Source organism: Xiphias gladius, chromosome 3 (genome assembly GCF_016859285.1).
Source record: "Xiphias gladius isolate SHS-SW01 ecotype Sanya breed wild chromosome 3, ASM1685928v1, whole genome shotgun sequence".
In the NCBI taxonomy this organism is placed as follows: domain Eukaryota; kingdom Metazoa; phylum Chordata; class Actinopteri; order Istiophoriformes; family Xiphiidae; genus Xiphias; species Xiphias gladius.
The window spans coordinates 25982954-26004320 of record NC_053402.1 but is presented as its reverse complement, the minus strand read 5'-3'; the positions used below and the strand labels follow the sequence as shown (position 1 = coordinate 26004320).

At 42.9% G+C, this 21367-nt stretch overlaps 1 protein-coding gene across 1 annotated transcript; it reads right to left on the bottom strand.

The window, feature by feature from the left end:
- Positions 1–645: 645 nt before the first annotated feature.
- crhr1 (corticotropin releasing hormone receptor 1) lies at positions 646–20530 on the bottom strand. Its single transcript, XM_040121773.1, has 12 exons — positions 20413–20530; positions 17557–17633; positions 14022–14030; positions 9775–9881; positions 6160–6280; positions 5742–5895; positions 5461–5521; positions 3191–3263; positions 2232–2317; positions 1445–1583; positions 927–968; positions 646–786 (listed from the first exon to the last, which is right to left on the bottom strand). The coding sequence occupies exons 1-12, from the start codon at positions 20528–20530 to the stop codon at positions 646–648; spliced, it is 1128 nt and encodes a 375-aa protein (XP_039977707.1).
- Positions 20531–21367: the final 837 nt, after the last annotated feature.

Genomic DNA, 21367 nt, shown 5'->3' with positions numbered 1-21367 from the left:
ATTTAACACCCATACACACCATGACTCACGTGACCCCAATGACTCACATGATGGCCGGGTGGGTCAATGACTCACATATGACCTAAACAACTCTCAAGGTGTTAACGACCCTACAAGGGTTTAAATGCCTGGGACTCCACCACCAGTTAGTTAGACCGGAGGAAGCCTTTCAGATGAGAGGTGAAATATCTTTAAGAACCTCAAGCAAGTCCAGTTGACTTTGAATAACACTTAGAAGAAAGTGTGTTTTTAGCTCTATTATATAGGAAAAAGCTGGTGATCAATATTACAATATAGACATTTATAGCTCATCAATAACACACATATCAATAAATAAATAAACTTATTGATTAAAGAACATGAACAGTCCAGCTGCCTGATAGGACATGTCACCCTGTGGAATCAGTTGATTAGTCCAGTCCAGTGATTGGTTAGCACATGAAGGGCGGTGGGGCCACACAGAGACCTGACTGACAGATCTCCGTCCGATTAGCTCCACAATCTGTATCCTGCACTGTGATTGGCTGGTCTGATCTTGTCCACTGATCCCAATTCAGAATGGTACCCCTGATTGGCTGAGTGGAATTACATCACGGGTTGTGTTTGGATGAGTTCAGGCCCAACATAGACCCAGTCTGTCAGAGGTCAAAGGTTAGAGGACTGTTTGATGCTGTGGAAGGATACTCTGCATGGTGACGTGGGCAGTGATGTGGCACGCATCGCCCGGCTCCGGATGGAATGACGATCCTGCCAACGAATCCAACGCTTCCTGACCGCAGAGCGCACCTGCACAGAGCCAGACAGATGGAAAGACAGGTAAATACCCTATGTAAATGTTAAAATGTGTCTGTGTGACCTTGTTTAATGAGATGGAAATCAAAACTAATTGGGCCCCAGTACAGAACCCCGAGGAACACCAGACTCACCTCACTGTTGAGAAAACAGTAGAAAACTGAGACAAAAAATCCCTGTAGAGAAAGACAGACAGTGTTAGCTGCTAACAGAGCTAACAGGAGCTAACAGGTTACTAGCAGGCTGCTGACAGACGCTAACACAGGCTGCTAATAGGAGCTAACAGGCTGCTAATAAGAGCTAACAGGAGCTAACAGGCTGCTAAGGGGAGCTAACAGGGTGCCAACAGAGCTAACAGAAGCTAACACTACTACTAAGGTAATTTAGTAATTTAGGTAATCTGGAACAGTCATGTGGTCTGTTGAACCTGGTGTCTTTTTGTTTTGTTCAGTCTGGCCCAGTCAGTGTAAAGGTAAAAGGTAAAGGTGCTTAAAAGCTTGCTGTAAACAGAAGTTAAGCTAACGCTAACTGCAGGTGTGTTCAGACACAGCTTTTATTTAAAGTGACTCAAATTAATCCCGAAACCTGAAAAAACTGCTGACAGACCGATCTGAGTCTAAACCATGAAATAATCCAGTAATGTGAGATGAACCTGGAAGGACTCGAGTATGGAGTTGAAGTAGATAAAGACAATCTGAGCGACTTTGTCTTCTCCTCCAGGATTCACAAAGAACAACATATAGGTGATTCCTAACAGAGGCAGCAGAACCAGAGTTGCTTTCACCGCCTTCCTGAAAAACATAACCAAATCATCAAAGATCACAGCAGTAAAGACCACAACGGTTAAGATCACAGCAGTATACACCACAACAGTTAAGACCACAACAGACGGTAAAACTATTACAGACAGTAAAGACTACATCCCACTGTAAAACTACAACAGATGGTAAAGACAGAAACAGAAAGTGAAGACTACAACAGATGGTAAAACCACAATAGATCATGAAACTACAATGGCCAGTAAAACTACAGCAGACAGTAAAGAGTAGAACAGACAGTAAAGACCAAATTCTGCAGTAAAACCACAACAGACAGCAGCAGCACGGGGACTGAACAGCGGGATTCGGCCCAAATGCTTTGAATTTAAAATCATCTCAGCTGAACAATAACATGTATACCATATATGACTAAGTCTTTAGTTACAACATACTTTATAAGACTAATTCTTTAGTTAAACATACATACTAAATATGACTAATTCTTTAGTTACCATATACATACTGAATATTACATATTATAATCAGCCTTTAGTTTTGTGCATCTGCAGATACTTTGTCTTTTAACTCTATTTCTGATCTGGGGCATTATGAAGAGCTGTTTTCATGCATTGTGACCTGTCTTTTCACCAGTCTTAAATACATTTCCTGTTTGGCTCTTACCTGTACTGGATGGTCTCTGAGGTGGTGGACGCCCTCAGTTTGGTCATCAGGATCCGAACGATGTTAAACAGGAAGACAAAGTTGATCTGAGGAGCAGACGAGCAGAGTTCATAAAGAGTTCATATTGTTGTTTGTGTTGAGTCCTCATCTTTGTTTTAACTTCTCAGGATCATCAGAGTCTGACTTTTTAGTCAAACAAAGGATTTTTCACATGACGATGTTCTTTCACAAGTTATTAACATTTGTGAAGGTTTATTTATAGTTTATACATCAATGCCCTATGATCTAAAAAAAAGTTGTTCTCTTACTTGGTTCTACAAAGTTCTACCTACATCAGTGGGTGATCATAATGAACACAGCAGGACCAATCAGGTTCCACCTTTGTCTGGGGTTAAAGGAGGTCATTTAAAGATCAACTGAAGTAGAACGAGATAGCAGCTGCAGGTAGAACCTGATATTTCTAAACAGACAATAAGTTCTCAGTATATATCAGGTTTATCTGATTTCATGTTAAATATTTAGAGGACCTTAAAGCTCCCTTTTATGTTGACTGATAAAAGAAAATGTTACTGTTAAAAACCTAGATCTCTAACAACCATTCATGTCACAGACAGACGCTGATAGAGGTCAGAAGATGTTGGAGACTGCAGGACCTCCTGCTATCTGGAGGAATAAAGTGATGTTTGTATTTAAAGACCCACTGAGACCAACATGAATAGACAGAAGAGTTAAGAAGAGAATATATTACAGACGGTTTGAGCAGCTTTGAAAATAAAATCTACCAAAGGCCTGTTTATGAGTTTTTCAAAGAAAATAGAAGAAGAATGGAAAAGTGGTGCGTCTTTCTGCTGCGAAGTGTCTTCATTGACACAATTTAAGGTGGACTGACTGGATCAGCTGAGATAGACCGTATTTAATTTGGACTGGATGTATGTAAGGTGGACTGGATGTGTTCTTACCAGTAGGACCAGGATCATGGGGCCCTGGTAGATATAGTCTGTATAAACTCCCGGCCTCTTTCCAAACCAGCACCTGTCAACCAAACACAACCACCAATCAGCTTCTCTCTGCTCCTCCTTCACCTCCTAAAATTGATGTTCATCATGATAACATTGTGGATGCATCCTGCCCTCTGATTGGTTGTCAACAGTCAACATGTTCATTTCTGTTTTAAATCTGCGCATTTACCTGCTAAAAGGCATAGCAATAGAAGTGATGCTTCAGACACCCCATAATCTGGTTCTTCTCATAACCTGAACTGTTAATTACCATGTGAGGTCGTGGTGGTGGTGCTGAAACTGAATGTGTAACATCAGTTGTCTTGTTCAGAACAAAAACTTCAGAATCTTCATGCATTCATCATTCAAAATTGAAAAAGCATCTTCACACCCTGAAAATAAAACTGGTGAAAACAGTATCTAAGGCAGTTGTACATTCTGACATCTCTGTGAAGCTTTTTATACTGTAGGAAATCAAAGACCTTTAACTTCACATGTATCCACTGTCTCTGGTTCAGTGTTTGTTCCCACTGTTCTCCCCATACCTTGGAGACGAGATCCTAAACCTAAGCTTAGGCTCTGATCAGGAGGTCATTACATTACATTTACTCATTTGGCAGAGGCTTTTATCCAGACTGACTTACAAGTGAGGGGCAACACTAAAACTTACAGTAGGAGACCTTGGAGTAAGTAGTAAGTACTAACTCTGTTCAAGGAGACGATGTGCACTAGAGATCAGTTAAAGAAGGGCACCGAATGTGCACAGTAAGTACTAGTTCGGCATGTTAGGGTGTTAGAGGTGTTAGGAGAGGAGTTGCTCTCGGAAGGGATGAGTTTTCAAGTGTTTCGTGAAGATAGAGAGGGATGACCCTGCTCTGATCGCATTTGGTAGCTTGTTCCACCATCAGGGAACCACAAACGAGACAGTCTGGACTGTGATTGCCTTTTGTGCAGGGACAGCAATGCCATACGATGTTCATAAGCCTGTACGAATGAGTTCAGGTAGATGGGTGCAGACCCACAAGTCACTCTGTATGCGAGCATTAGCGACCTGAATTCGATTCGGACAGCCATGGTTAGCCAGTGGAGGTCAATGAGCAGCAGAGTTACATGTGCCCTTTTAGGTTGATTTAAAACCAGACACATCACCGCATTTTGGACCATCTGTAAAAGTTTCACTTTGCGTGACCGGAGACCCACTAAATGGGCATTGCAGTAGTGGTCAGGTAGGGTCTGATTCTTCTTATGTTGTATAAAGCAAAGCGTCACAACTGGGAGACATATGCAACATTGTAAAGATGAGATGCATCATGGTAAACTAAATCTAACTTCAGGTTCTCTCAGCGGGATGTGTGTCATGATTCCTGTCTCAGCCCTGTGTTTGTTGGCCATTCTGCTTCTGTCTCTTCTGTCTTACTCTGCCCACCCTATGTCCTCAGACTTTCCTCCTGTTTCCCATTCCAAATCACTGGAACTTCCTACCTACAAACCTGTTTCTCGTTTTCCTTCTTCCCTTTTCCTCAGTCAGTTGTCAGATCATTGCCCTTTGTGGTTTTTAGTCTGTGGATGCCTGCTCTTGTTACTTGCCTGCAACCAGTATTTTGTGACTTGTCAGTCTACTGACTGACTGACTGCCTGCCTGCCTCCCTGTCTGCCTTTCTGCCTGTAAGACCACTCTTCATTACTAATCAATTAAAGTAACTTCACTGCACCAGCCTGCCTGTGTTCCTACCATCAGCTATGACACACATGTAAAGATAAACAATATACAGGAGATATTCTGACTCTAAATGTCTAGATTATTTCCTTTGTCTGTATGTTTCTGGCTAAAAAGAATTTTATTTGTAATTTTAGTTTTTAAATTTTAAAATTTTTTTATTGTGTTTTCCACACCTCGGCTGCATTAACACCATTCCTGATCATGTTTAGTTTCCTTGATAGAGATGACAGACACAAAGAGCTCTGTTCATAACTGTCCCAGCTTTGATGTAGAAAATAAGATCTCATCCTCTCACCTGTGGCAACACACCAACACACCCCGGTCCAAACACCTTTTATTTCATTACCCATCTGAGCACATGAGGATCCAATCATAAAGAGTAGGCCAGACCACCACAGCATCATTTTAAGTTTGAATTGCCGCAGTGGACGGGAAATAACAGGAGACGGGGGAAAAAGTTTGACTCTCTGCTGTGTTTAATACTGTCATCCATCGCAATTATGTGACTTACTTCTCATTGTCGTAGTTAAGTTTCCCAAAAGCCCAAGCCACTATAATGGGAAAAGGAATACCTGTAAACAGACAGACAGGTGAGCAGGTCAACTGCCAGGAGGACAGGCAGTCAGGCAGACAGGTGTACTGACAGAGAGGTATACTGAAAGACATTTGTACTGACAAACAGACATTGGTACTGACAGGTTTACTGACAAACAGGTTTACTGAGTGACAGACAGGTGTACTGGCACATGAGTGTACTGACAGAGAGGTGTTCTAACAGAGAGGTAGACTGACCCCAGCCGATGCAGATGAACATCCACTTCCTGAGTTTGTCGGTGGAGTAGGTGAGGACGACGGCCGTGTGGAGATAACAACCTTCACCAAACATCCAGAAGAAGTTCGTCACATGGAAATAATTATAGGCTGCTGTTACCAACCTGCACCACACCTGGAGGGAGGGGGTTGGTAACCAGTGATGTTAAGGAAAAACAACTTGTCAATCAAATCAGTCTGGATTCCTTCACAGTGTGAATGTCATGAGCTTAAGTGACATGATGTTCAGTCTGTGTTTCAGTTTTATCACCTCTTCAGTGAAGATCATCACCTTGTCTCTACGGTGACCGTCGTCAGGGACACAGGGTCACCGTGTGTGTGTGTGTGTGTGTGTGTGTGTGTGTGTGTGTGTGTGTGTGTGTGTGTGTGTGTGTGTTACCTGGTTGCTCTCAGTAACAGCTGGGTTCATGGTTAACTGGACGATGAACCAGGTGGCGTTCCTCAGTATGAACGCTGAGATCAGATTCCAGTGGATGATGTTCCTCAAGCAGCGAATACTCCTGTCAACACACGCACAGTAACACACACTGACTGTACCTGTTTGACCTGAAGGTTCCTGTTTGTACCTGTCTGTACCATGTACAGTACATGTATGGGAGGAAGAGTCTCTGGTCAATGAAAATGTTTTAGATAAAGTCAGTATCAGTTTGTCACGGTATTGAGTGTGACTGTTTTAGGCTGTTAAGCTTCCATCTCAAACACTAACAGTCTGATGACACATAAAAGCAGAGTAAGTGGGATACGTTGAGTTTTGTCTGTGTCAGACTCAAAGGTAAAACACACTGGAGGAGGATCTCGTTCACCAAAACTCCTGCACATCCTTAAGGACTCTACTGAGCATCCGGTTTGTGCTACTGCCATCAACTGATACCACACTACATGATGTGGCCAGTGTGTGTTACACTTCAGATTGTGAGGCTTTGGCTATTTCCTGGAGGTGTTACATACCACTGCATACCCATTGCATACCAAACTCAGTAGAAAATGTCCACAGATATTTGTAATAATTTAACAGATGTAAAGATTTAATCAAAACATAAGAATCTGATTCTCAGCATGACACAAAAATACAAAAGGAATCTGTTGGATTGAAGCTTAATTTCATCTGTGTCTCTAATCTGTTCTCCTCTGACTCCCTTTGATCTTTAATCTTCCAACAATGACTGGACATCCTCCAGCAGACACATACATACAGTAACACACAGAGTAACAGACACACTCTCACGCACACTCACGCACACAGATACTGTGGGGGTCATAAGGGTCATGGAGGAAGAGATGCATGTACGTGTGATAATTTACTAAAACTCCCACGTGGGTATGTATGTACATCTGTGTGTGATTGGTACAACTCTCCAACCAAGAAGGACAAAGAAAACCAGCTATTTATCTAAATGTGGACACATTAACAGTCTAGTATGAATCATTATTTTTGTTTTATCTTTTTTCATAATTTATGTAGCTTTATTTTTTTTTTATGTACGTATGTACTCCTATGAGAATTGCCAGCATAACGTGGTGGAGGGATTTTTGTGTCTCAGTGATCCTGGGAGCTGTGTTGTCAGGGGCATCAGCCCCTGGTAGGGTCTCTGAAGGCAAATTGGTCCCAGGGGAGAGGCCAGACTAAGAGCTTCTGAGCTGCATCACCTAGCCCGGATCAGGGAAACTGGGGCACCCTCCAGGAGCCAGACATGGGAGGGGAGCATGCTGGCAAGCATCTGGTGACTGGGCCTTGGCCCATGGAGCCCGGTCGGACACAGCCCATCTGGTCACAAGCACCTGGCTGAGCGCCACTGTGTTGGAGTTCTCCCTGGAGAGCAAGAGGATTGCCTCAATGTGACTGCAAGTTGCTAAGAGGTAGGCTCTGACTGTTGTTTGTGCTATGCACTGTGAAAGAAAAGTTGGTTTATCATTTATTCACTTTGCGTGATGCTCCTATAGAAATTTCAAGGTCTCTCCCAGGGGCCTTAGACAGATGTTTTATGAGTCCAGGGGGCCTACCTATGGAGCATCCTGCAGCCTTACAATAAATGGAAATAAGCCAAGCTATGTCTTTCCGAGCTTCAATTTATGACCAGTGCGTGGGCAGAGTGTGAACATTATTTATGTTTCTATCCTATTGGATGATGTGTATGGGTTGAAGTAAAGAACCAATTGGAACTAAGTTCTTTGTGTCAAGAAGCACCATAAAGATGTTTTTAAGAGTCTTTCTATTGAGAGAATCTCCTTTGACCTTTTGAGATAAGGTTTGTATGTCTCCTATATAGTGACTTACATTATATTTCACTTTAACCGTATCAGTGTTTTGTGTGTTTAATTGTGTTCAGTGTCTTGCAGAAAATCTTCCACAACAGCACCTAATGGCAGTAGAGAGTATCCAGCCTTCTTGGAGTCTGCAGGTGGGTCGGGGGTTCCCATTTTTAAAAAGGGGGAATGGAGTGTGTTCTGGAATTATTGGGGCAATTTGCCCATCCAGTCTACATGTGCGTTGTGGACTTGGAGAAGGCCTATGTCCAGGTCCCTAGGGGATTTTGTGGGGGGTACTGCGGGAATATGGGGTTGCGAGGCCATTGCTATGAGCCATTCTGTCCCTATATAACAGGAGTGAGAGTTTTGTCCATATTCTGGGCAGGAAGTCAAACACATTTTCAGTGGGTGTGGCCGCAGAATTGCCATTTTTTAGATGATGTGGTTCTTTTGACTTCATCAGACCGTGACCTCCAACATATACTGGGGTGGTTGGAAGTTGAGTGTGAGGCAGCGGGAATAGGGTCAGCACGTCCAAGTCTTAGGCCATGGTTCGCTGCCAGAAAACGGTGTATTGCTCCCTTTGGGTTGGGACGAAGTTCCTGCCCCAAGTAAGGCAGTTTAACCCCGAGATACGCGGTCTTGTTCACGAATGAGGGTAAGATGAGGCAGGAGAATGACAGTCGGGTTGGGGCAGCATCAGCAGTAAAGCAAGCATTTTACCAGACTGTTGTGGTGAAGAGGGAGCTGAACCAAAAGGCAAAGCTTTTGGTTTACAGGTCAATCTACGTTCCGACCCTCACCTATGGTCATGAGCTTTGGGTAACGAGAATGAGATCACAGATACAAGCGGCTGAAATGAGTTTCCTATATATCTAATATGGCCTGGGAGCATCTCAGGATCCCCCAGGAGGAGCTGGAAAAGGTTGCTGGGGAGAGGGATGCTTGAGCTGCTTTGCTTAATCTGCTGCCACATCCATTTGACTTCAGATAAGCAGCAGAAAATGTATGTATGTATGTATGTATGTATATTTTTCCATCAGATAGTTACAATAATAATTATTTGATAGAATTTATATAATTATATCAGACCAATGCTACTTTGGCAATCATTCTAATTTATGGCACAGATCGTTTAGTAATTAATGTTACACATCAGCGTTTGCAATCCAGTGTTTTTCAAGGATAAAACATGAGATTATACTTTTGCTAAAAAGAAAGTTGGTAAACTGCCTATGATGACCCTGGTAACCAGATGTCTCCTTCATAAAAAAGCAGAAAATCAAGTTATAACTAACTAGTCTTATGTGTGTAGAGGTCTGTATAGTTATACCACAGCCCAGTGTCACTTTCAGGTGATTTAATGAAGGTAAACACAGTGAACAGCCGTTTGAAGCGGCACTTCAGTCTGGTGCAGCACTTCTCAGAGACTGCAGAATATATCGGTCCTGCTGCCTTCAGATGCTGCAGGGATTTAATGAACTGAAGGAGAAGCTTTTCATAAAGTATAGAGCAGCTGTGGACAGCAACAGTAATACAATCTCCAGGTGGTTTTAGTAGAGAGCTCTGTCCACAGTCAAACACCTGAACAACATGAAAACAGGTAAATCTCTTCTTCAAACTCCTTACAGTTAAACAACAAAACTGCATCACGGCATTATCTGTGTTATACATTTAGACCAACAAGTTTTAATACATTGGGAAGTTACTGTGTTTAGACAGGTGGACAGAGAGACAGATGTGTTACCTGAGTCTCATGAAGAGAGTGAAGGCGAGCAGCAGCGCTCCCAGAGAGATACAGTGGCCCAGATAGTTGATGATCACAGCAACCTGATAATGGACTTTACTCTTCCTCTGATAATACAGAGAAAACACAGGAAACACACAGGTAAGACTAAGGAAAAATAAAGGTTAGACACAGACAAACCCACAGGTGTGTGTTTCCGGTGTGGACAAAACAACCAAACTGAGACCAGCTGTAAAGAACTGAAGGTCCTGCTTCCAACTAGACTCTGGTTGATTTTTTGTGGTCTGAAAGCAAACGGACCAAACACAGGACTAAACTACTAAAAAAATGATCTAAGATCTGTGAAGTTTTCTGGAAGAGATCTTATAATCAATCTGTAACCATGTGTATTTTTATGCAAATAGTTTGGTAACCATGGTAACAGGTATTTTCCCTTATCAATCAGACCATCAGAAGCAGTTAAACCTGTGGTCTGTTGTAGTTGGATCTGACTCTCTGTTACTTTATCAGTTCACAGTGAATATTCCTGTAATGTTTCCTCCTGTCTCTAACTGTTAATTTACAAACTCAGACTGTAAAATCAGTTTTAATTCACTGTGAGTGAGTCAAGGAGGCTGACACTGAATCTGCAGGTTGGTTTATTTGTGAAATTCATGTGTAACAAATGCGGTGGCTTCAGAAAGTATTCAGATCCTTCACTTTATTGTGTTGTAGATTCAATTTTAAATAGATCAAATTTTTGCCCATCAGTCTACATTCAATAACCCATAATGACAAGGTAAAATTGCGTTTTTAGAATTTCTTTGCAAATTTATTGAAAATCTAAAACCATTTAAACATTTAAACTAATTTATCATTTAACAAAGTATTAAAACCCCTGCTGTGCCTCTAATTTGTGGTCAGGTGCATCCTGTTTGCTTTAATTATCCTTGAGATGTGTCTAGTACCTGACTGGAGTCCACCTGTGGCAAATTGAATTGATTTGACACAGTCTAGAAAGGCACACACCTGTGTATATAAGGTCCCAAGTGTCACACTGCATGTAAGGACAAAATCAAGCCATGAAGTCCAAGGAACTCTCTGTAGACATCTGCGATAAAACTGTGGTGAGGCATAGATCAGGTCAAAGGTATAAAACAATTTCTAAAGCTTTGAGTGTCCCCAGGAGCAGGGTCACCTGAATACTTGTGAAATAGAAGGAAACCACGAGAACTCCTCGACCAAACTGAGTAATGGGGTAAGAAGGGCCGTGGTCAGGGAGGTGACCAAGAACCCAACAGTCACTCTAATGGAGCTTCAGAAGTCCTCTACATAGATGGGGCAACCTGCCAGAAAGACCATCACCTCAGCAGTACTCCATCAATCAGGCCTTTATGGTGGAGTGGCTGACGGAAGCCACTTTTCGAAAAAGACATAACAGTCTGAAGGGAGTTTAACAAACAGCATTTGAACACTTTGAGAACATGAGGAAAAAGATTCTCTGGTCTGAACAGATCAAAATTGAACCTTTTGGGCAGAATTCCAAACACTATTTCTGGCAAACACAAGGCACTGCTCATCACCTGGCATCTCTACAGTGAAGCATGGTAGTGGCAGGATTGTGCTGTGGGGGGCTTCGCAGCAGCAGGGACGGGGAGACTGGTCAGAAATGAGGGAAGGATGAATGCAGCCAAATACAGAGAAGTCCTTGAAAAAACCTGCTCCAGAGTGCATGTGACCTGAGACTGGGGTGATGGTTCACCTTTCAGAACGACAATGACCTGAAGCATACAGCCAAGACAACACTAGAGTGGCTTCAGGACAAGTCTCTGAATGTCCTTGAGTGGCCCAGCCAAAACCCCATAGAACATCTGTGGAGAGACCTGAAGATGGCAGTTTACAGACGCTTCCCATCCAATCTGACGGAGCTTGAGAGGATTTGCCGGGAAGAATGGGATAAACTGCCCTCTCTTAATGAGAGATTTCAGTTTTTGATTTTTAATAAATTTGCACAGAAAAATTCTAAAAACATGTTTTCACTTTGTAATTTTATCACTTTGAAATTAAATTTACAGCAAAATAAAATGAAGAATCTGAACACTTTCTGACGCCACTGTATGTTTTTATGTTTTTCATTTTAATTTTTCATTCCTTGTAAAGCACTTTGTAATCTCTGGTTTTGATAAATGCTACATAAACTACAAAAATGTGCTCAGTGGAGAACATACTTCCTTCAAGGCCGGTGTCAAACAACATACGCTAAACTTCAGAGGAAAAAAATTCAAATTCATAGTAAATGATCTGGATATGCCCCAAAATGTAAATGGATTCTTCCCTGGCCCAAGCCCCATCTCTCCAAGTTTGGTGCAAATCGTTTTGGTAGTTTTTGCTTAATCTGGTTGACAAATAAACAAACAAACAAACCAACAAACTTTAATGACCCAATCACAATCTGAATTCACTCTGTGGCTCCTGTTGATGCAGGATGAAATCATCACCAAAACTGTCAAATCAGTGAGCTATCTTTCAGCCATTTGGCATAATCTTAACTCTTCCTGCTTTGTTTATAAAAAGTCAGTGTGAAGATGAACCGGACCAGGATTAAAAGATGACTCTGGATCAGCTTCTCTCTGGGTCTGGATCAGATGAAGTACAGATGTGAAACCAGCTGCAACACTTTTTAACGCTTCAAGTATCATCCTGAAGGTTTCTTTAATGGGTCAGATGCTGTGTGTATGTGTGTGTGTGTGTGTGTGTGTGTGTGTGTCTGTGTGTACTTGGACTTCTATCTTCGTGAGGACCATATTTGTGAATTATAGACAGAGTGAGCAAATTTGGGGAAAAGTGAGGACATTTTGGACTGTCCTCATTCCTTCAAAGGGCTGTTTGAAGGTTAAGAATTGGTTTTAGGGTTCAAGTTAGAATCAGGTTTAGGATTAGGGTTAGGGTTAGGGACTAGGGAATGCATTTTGTCAACGAGTGTCCTCACATAGACAGAAGTACCAGTATGTGTGTGTGTGTGTGTGTGTATGTGTGTGTGTGTGTGTGTGTGTGTGTGTTTTCTGATAATGAATATTTATTCAACTTTTCTTTTATCCTCGGTCTCCGTTGACTGTACAAACACACACACACACACACACACACACACACACACACACACACACACCTTTCTCTATAATTAATTATAGCTCTGAGATTGGCCAGCAGCCATCTCATCTGTCCAATCAGAGGAGAAGAGGAGATAGGAGACAGATTTTCTCAGTGGGAAACAGAAACGAACTGTGTTACGTGACACAACATATGGACACATACAAACACACACACACACACATACACCAGATGGTTCATTCTCTGGACATTGTGGTTCATGTTTGTTTGTTCTCCGATGTGTGTGTGTGCGTGTGTGTGTGTGTGTGTGTGTGTGTGTGTGTGTGTGTGTGTGTGTGTGTGTGTGTGTGTGTGTTTGTAGCAGCTGACGTGTTTTTGCAGATTGGACCAAAGTCAGTCGGGCTTTAGGAGCGGCCACTCCACTGACACAGCTCTATTTTCTGTGACAGAAGCCCTACGGGCAGGCAGAGATGCAAATCAGTCCTCAGTCCTTATCTTTGCTTTCTTGGTTTGAATCCTATCTCAACGCGCATTCCTTCAGTGTGCCATGGCACACCACCTCCCGAGGCCCAATTATCCACTCGCATGGCTTCTCATATCACTGCTACTCAGATGACACCCAACTATACCTGTCATACCTACCGGATGACCCCAAAGTCTTGGAGCCAGTCATGGATCTTGTCTTGTCCCTAAGACATATTTACATGGATGAAGGAACGCCATCTTCAACTAAACCTCTCTAAGACTGAACGCTTAGTCATCCCGGCCAATCAATTTCTCCATCACTCTGTCAAGATCAAAATCACCTCTTCATCTCTCACCCAATCAAGGTCATGAGAAACCATGTGTCATGTTTGATGACCAGCTATCCTTCTCTGACCATGTTTTATTTGACTCCCGGTCATGTCACTTTGTTCTATACAACATAAGAAGAATCAGGCCTTCCCTGACTCAGTATGCCACCTTACTCTTGGTACAGGCCATGGTCCAGAATGCGGTTTGACAAATCTGGTTTTCAATCAGCCTAAAAGAGCACGGCACTCCACTGCTCATTGACCTCCACCAGCTACCCGTGGCTTCCCGAATCAAATTCAAGTCACAAATGCTCGCATACAGAGTGACTTGTGGGTCTGCACCCATCTACCTGAACTCATTCGTACAGGCTTATGCTCCTTCTCGGCCAGTGTGCTCCTCCAAGGAATGTGGTATAGCATTGCCATCCCTGCACACAAGGCAATCACAGTCCAGACTTTTCTCGTTTGTGGTTCCCCGATGGTGGAACAAGCTACCAAATGTAATCAGAACAGGGGCATCCCTCTCTATCTTCACGAAACACTTGAAAACTCATCCCTTCCGAGAGCAACTCCTCTCCTAACACCTCTAACAACCTAACATGCCTAATTAGTACTTACTGTGCATATTCGGGCACTTCTTTAACTGATCTCTAGTGCACATTGTCTCCTTGAACAGAGTTAGTACTTACTACTTACTCCAAGGTCTCCTATTGTAAGCTTTAGTGTTGTCCCTCACTTGTAAGTTAGTCTGGATAAAAGCCTCTGCCAAATGAGTAAATGTAAATGTAAACCTGTCATTACAAAAAAAAATTTAAAGATCAGTTTTTGTGGCTCTTTGCCTCAAATTTCTCCAGAAACACTAAAATATGTTACTGTGTCAGAGGCCACGGCTGATGGGAAAGTAGACCTCAGACCTGTAATTAGTTCAGTAATGTTTCAAGAAACAGGTAAACTTTGTTGTCATGGGCGAAAAAGCCTTGAGGACAACTGAGGTTCTGTGGAACCATTTTCCTTCATTATGATGGTTGCTACTGGTTCATTTAATGGTGTCTTTAACCAGTAACAAGTTAGGTTCACTACAGACAGAAAGAGTGAGACAGAGAGACAGACAGAGAGTGAGACAGAGAGACAGACAGAGAGAGAGAGAGTGAGACAGACAGAGATTTGATTTTAAAATTCCCTTTATTAAACCATTATCAGGAGAAGCCAGATCATTGTCACATCTTCACCAAAAAAAAAAAACCAGCACCAGTCACCCAAACACAAAAAATGCATTTCTCTTATCAAAAACTATCAACTCTCCGTCCCGCCCGACAGAGAATAAACCCCCACCAATAGCCCAAATACACTTGAAAGCCTTCATGTTGTCCATCATATGATAATAAGCGTGTTCCACCTTCAGTCGGGCCTTCAACAGCCCCTGCAAAACCGGCACAAGTTCCACACTGCCAGTACTCTGCAGCCGGTTCCTGTGCATCAACCAGATGGCCACCTTGGCAGAACCAGATAAAAATTTCATCAATCTATATGCAGTCTTCTTCTTTGCACAGTATTTGGGGCCAGAGTGAACAAACCGAAAGAAAAATTCTCCCCAAAACCCTGAAACCACCTTAGCAAAACCACAAACAGTGCTGACAGCCGAAGGATAAATAAATGTACTAGGGTCTCAGTCGGAGAACAGAAAATACAGTCCTCTCCTGGATCCAGGTGCACTCTGTGTCTGTCTGTAGCTATTTCCCCACGTACACCCCTTCAATGGAGGTCTGCTGTCCGCTTTTCAATGGGCAGCTTGTGCAGGGACCGCCAGCTGCCTTTCGGGGAAGTGTCTGGACCAAAAAAATCAATCCACCTCGAATCCTTCACCCCTGCCAAAGAGTGCAGGTTCAGAACCTTTAAGTAGATTTGATAGACTGCTTTTTTCCCCGCAGCGTGAAACCTGTCCAAGTGGGGGGTTCTGAACGAATGCACAAACTGACTCATCTGCTGCCGCCTTGGCATGAGCGGGGGCCGCCCGCCGCCTTGGTGCGAGCGGGCCTCGGCAAGAGCGGGGCCGCCCGCTGCATCCACCTGCTGTTTATGCAGACACGCAAGGCATTTGTGAACGACATCCCCACACTTGAAGCATTTCAACTGTCCTGATCTGGCATAAACCATATATTAGGCATCACCATGCTTTACTCTGAAAGACACCTCCAGTGTTTGTGTAGGCGAGTCCAGGAACACGAACGCCTGCCGCCTCAGAGACTGAACATGCTTCAGTGTGGGATCTTTACATCCCAAACTCACTGTTTTAAATCCACTGGCAAATTTAACAAACCAATGGAGCTCGTTCTCTAACAACTCGTTAGGTACAAACAGCGGAACACCGGATACGGTAATCAGCATGGAGGGAACTGACAGTGGGGAGACCCGCACAAAAGTCTCCCTGATAAACACGCCACTCTCAATCAGATGATGAACATGATGCTCATCTTTCATAAACACAACCACTGCACTGTTCATTCTCGATGCAAAAGATGATTTATCGTGTCCTACCTGTTCAGCTACAGCCAACGGAACCTCCTCCATGGTTATGTTACTATCTGGTGGGACTATCCTTACTCCCTGCCGGGTAGACGGAGGTGGCTTCTCGGAAGACACCATCCCTCCCGAAAACTACCTGACAAAACCACCGATTACTCGGCAAACACCCAATGAAATTATTAAGAAAGTTTACCTGATCATGCACTAGGACAGATGAATAGAACAGTGGAAAATCCAAAAACAGGGACAGAAAACAATTCAAAACTCTGCGCTACTCGCATGTCCACCATCCCCACTCAAGCTCACGCCACAAACAGGAAATGGGAGAAAGAGGAAAGGAGAGAGAGACAAATAGAGAGAGAGAGACGTATAGACAGACAGTACTAAGTGGTTTGAGGTCAACAAACAGTCAGAACTAATCTCTGCCCTCTGAGTGTGTGTGATCCATTATAGATGACAGTATCAGAAAAACACATTATCACCCAATAGATTTGTTGACTTCAGCACACATACATACACAAACACACACACTGGTACTAGGAGTGTTTTCCTGTTTCATGTGTCTGGGGACATACGTGTTCTCTTCCTTTTAGGACAAACATGAAGACATTTTTCATCTTTAAAGAGGGGCTGAACTCTAAAGCCACTTTTTGAGGTCAGTAAATTATCTGTGCAGTCGTCTGTCGTGTTTATCTTTCTACAGCCACTGGTTCTGTGCCTTCCAACAAAACTACCTGTAAGTACCTATCAGATTCCTGTGCCCTGATCCAGGGTCCAGGGTTGGTCTGATGAAGCTACAACACCTTTCACTTTTATTTAATGTCATTTTAATTAGAATTCAAAGGCTGTGAAATAAATAATTGAATATTTAATAATAACAGTTCCACATCTGCTGTCTGGATTCTGCTTTCAAGTGCAGCTCGTTCATTCAAGGTTTCAAAGTCAAGTATGTGCAACGCTTGGTTTAACGTCTGTAAAAAACCATTGCTAGGCAACAAACAACACAAACATTCCTTCAGGCAAATATCAGTGTACACCATCATCATTTGTAGTTACAAAAACTCGGTCTGTATCTGTCCTTCTGTCCTATTATCTTTAAGTTACTTACTGCTTGTAGTTTCTGACATTTGTTTTCATTAATTTTGTTTATTGTTTCTTATTATTTTTAATGTTTCTTATTGTTGTTATTGTTATTGTGTGTCACTCTCCCTAAGTTATGTATCGTGTTTCCTCTGTTTTACTAACAGAGGAATCTGCTTTGGTGTGTCTGGTTTAGCTGCTGAGAGCTGACCAATGACTTTATTGATAAGAATATGCTGATCAGAGTGTAGTGATCAGTCATTGTATTCATCAGTGTATTGATGAGTCTCACCAGGACGATGATCTCGGTGCACTGACTGTAGTTTCCTCGAGGAGCCCAGCTGCCATTAGACTGACACTCTCTGTACACCCGGTCTGAACACACACACACACACGCACACACACACACACACACACACACACACACACACACACACAAACACACACACACAAACACACACACACACACACACAAGGAGGGTAATAGTTACTTTGTGAAATCAGTTTTTAGCCTAATAATAAACTGATTAACTAATTTATTTCAAACTGTGCAAAACATTTGACAATATGAAACTGATTAAATTAAAAGGCAGGTTCACAATTTTTAAAGTCCTGTCAGGTGTTTTTCTGAAAAATGTATCAACAAATCCATAAAATTACAGTTTTGTATGTGTCATTGTAAAATGTGAGAGCTAAATGTAGAGTATCAAAGGACGACCAGCTGTCTATGTATCTAAGACAGGTTAACAGATTGGAAGAATTTAATTCATCAGTCCTCACGTTAAAAAAACAAAACAACATACATACTCAGCAACAATGTTTAGCATATAAATGTTAACCATTCCCACATATTCTGGTCATATGAAAAGATTATCAGACCGTGGGAAGATGATGGAAGAAGTAGCTCAGATCCTTTTCTTAAGTAAAAGTACAAATACCACAGAGTGAAAAATATTGTATTACAAGTAAAAGTACTGCACCAAAAATCTTACCGGAGTAAAAGTATGTAAGTATTCTCAGATCAGTATCAGATCAGTATTTGCTGTGACCCCCCTTTGCCTTTAAACCAGCACCAGTTCTCCTCAGTACACCTGCACACAGACCTTCAGAATGGATCGACTTCAATGTGAAACAATTTAACTCACAGCTGATGAATCAGACACCGAAATATTAATCGTGTGGCATAAGCAACTGCAACGTAACCACGGCAACACCAGAGCTTTAATTTTGTCCTATAACTGGTGTTACAGTTCCCCTCCCCACCCAACCACACCAACACCACCCCTCCCCCTCAGTGTTGGGGGATGTTAATCACATTACATCCACCAAATACTGACTACTCATTCTGACTCGTTTTGACTGAACACTCAACTAGCTCAGTCTGTTAGCTGAGACAGTGTTAGCCAAGCGCCATCCAATCAGAGGCCGGAGATTTGATGACATCAGAGGAGAGACAGCAAAGGTATTTCTCTGTGTGTGAAGAGACAGTGATGATAATGATGACAGTGATGGTGATGAAGGTGGAGGGAGACATGAGATCCAGCTGGTTCTTCTTAACACACACACACACACACACACACACACACACACACACACACACACACACACACACACACACACACACACACACACACACACACACAGACACAAATACACTTCTACTGGGAAGTAGTGTAAATCCTCTGCCGTCTCCCCAGGCTGTTGTTGGATGTCAGTGAGACCACACAGTATTTAACTGTGATTGGCTAACACTTAATTGGCAGCTTCTGATTGGCTGAGGCCCGAGGAGAGATGAAGATTACTGTGTTAACTCCAACATACTGTGTCCCACTTCATCATAAGAGGCTGACTGACCCTTTAAAACATAGCTGCCCACGGTCCATAACCCGCAGACTATTCAGCTGCTTCACTATCAGTCCACATTTAAAGAGATATGTGAGACTGTGAAAGCAGAACTGAAGTGTTCGGTCCGGTGGGTCCACACCAACTCTGACCTCTGTTCAGCCAACCGACTGGCAGGCTGACTGACTGATATCCAAAATTACATTAGATTACATTTCCTCATTTGGCAGATGCTTTTATCCAAAGTGAATTACAAGTGAGGCAACTTGGGGCTCAGTGTCTAGCCCAGGGACACTTCGGCACAAGGACAGGTGCCGGGATTGAACCACCACCCCTGCGATTAGTGGACAACCCGCTCAATCAACTGAGCTACAGCTGCCCGCTCATGTTTTCATGTATGCTCCACTGGAAAAAATAAGTATTGTTCTTCTTTACAGACGTGTTGATTTCAGTTGTAGGGTACTCCTGGGCAGGGATGTTAGTCCCAGGTATTTAGGGTACCTCTGTGTCATGTAATTAGACTAGTCCAAGCTGCCTACCCTGACTACAAAGCACTAACCTACACTGTCCAAAGGTATACTAAGTTAGTGATGTGTGTTCAGGAGCAGTTCAAGGTTGCTCTAGAGCAAAAACTCCTGATGTTGCATAGGTAAACAACAGAACCACCTCCAAAGATGCAGACATGGAGAAAAACTTTACCACTCACCGCAGCGGGTGGGTTAATCTGCCTAGAGTGAAAGCTCAAACTCACACTGAGAGCCTTGATCAGCCATTGCTGATACACTCAATAAGTTCACTTTTACAGCATATTATGTAAACAGCAGGGTATTTGTATCATTTAACCATCTGTGGAGATTATACTTCAGAACAAAAAATACACTCAGAGAGTAAAAACATGGGGGTCTCAGGGTCAGTGTGGATTGATATATCTGATCAAATAGAAGTGTATCAGTTCTGTGAGACGGGTGAGTGGCAGACGTCAAATGCTTGTAGAAAAACCCTCTGTGTGGACTGGCCTTTAAAGGGCTGTTCAGGGGATTTTTGTCAACTCAGAATAAACCAGAATTCACGGGTCATGAAGTAGGACAAACCATTTTACCTCTGGTACTTACACTTTGTTGACCATTTGAGGGTATTTTTTAATTTGTACCTGAATAGACCATGAGTTTGTGGAAGAGGAACAGTTTGGCCAGATCCTTTGTTGAATCCAGCCCCTGAGTTGTGGCACAGCTACAGTATTCAATAAGCAAAACCTGATCACATAGCAGGTAGGTAGACAGGTAGTGAGACAGGTAGACAGACAGGTACATACTGGTGGTGTTGTAGTGGATGCCATTGAACTGTTCAGGGCAGGGTCTGGAGATCAGCTCTCCTGATGCACTACGAGGCCAACAGGTCCCTATACCGTCCACAGACAGGTCACAGTACATACCTGCAAACAGAGAGAGACAGACAGACAGACAAACAGGCAGAGAGACAGGCAAAGAGACAGACAGACAGAGAGACAGGCAGAGAGAAAGACAGACAGACAGACAGAGAGAGATCGAGAGAGAGAGAGAGACAGGCAGACAGACAGGCAGACAGACAGACAGAGACAGACATACAGAGAGACAGGCAGAGAGAAAGACAGACAGACAGACAGAGAGAGATCGAGAGAGAGAGAGACAGAGACAGGCAGACAGACAGGCAGACAGACAGACAGAGACAGACATACAGAGAGACAGGCAGAGAGAAAGACAGACAGACAGACAGAGAGAGATCGAGAGAGAGAGAGAGACAGAGACAGACAGACAGACAGACAGACAGACAGAGACAGACATACAGAGAGACAGGCAGAGAGAAAGACAGACAGACAGACAGAGAGAGAGATCGAGAGAGAGAGAGAGAGACAGAGACAGGCAGACAGACAGGCAGACAGACAGACAGAGACAGACATACAGAGAGACAGGCAGAGAGAAAGACAGACAGACAGACAGAGAGAGATCGAGAGAGAGAGAGAGAGAGACAGAGACAGACAGACGGAGACAGGCAGACAGGCAGAGAGAGAGAGACACCAGAAGAACCTTTGTGGATTTTACTTGGTAAGAGAAACACATCTTTTGACAAATAAAAGTAGTGAGAATGTAGAGATTTAGAAAGTTTTATCAACCATGTATTTGACTCAGAGAATTCTGTGTATGTTGTTTTACACATTAAAATTCCCCTGGTGTCTTTACAGTAAAATCCCTCCAGCTGCTGGGAATCTGATAAAATGAAAGCATGAATCA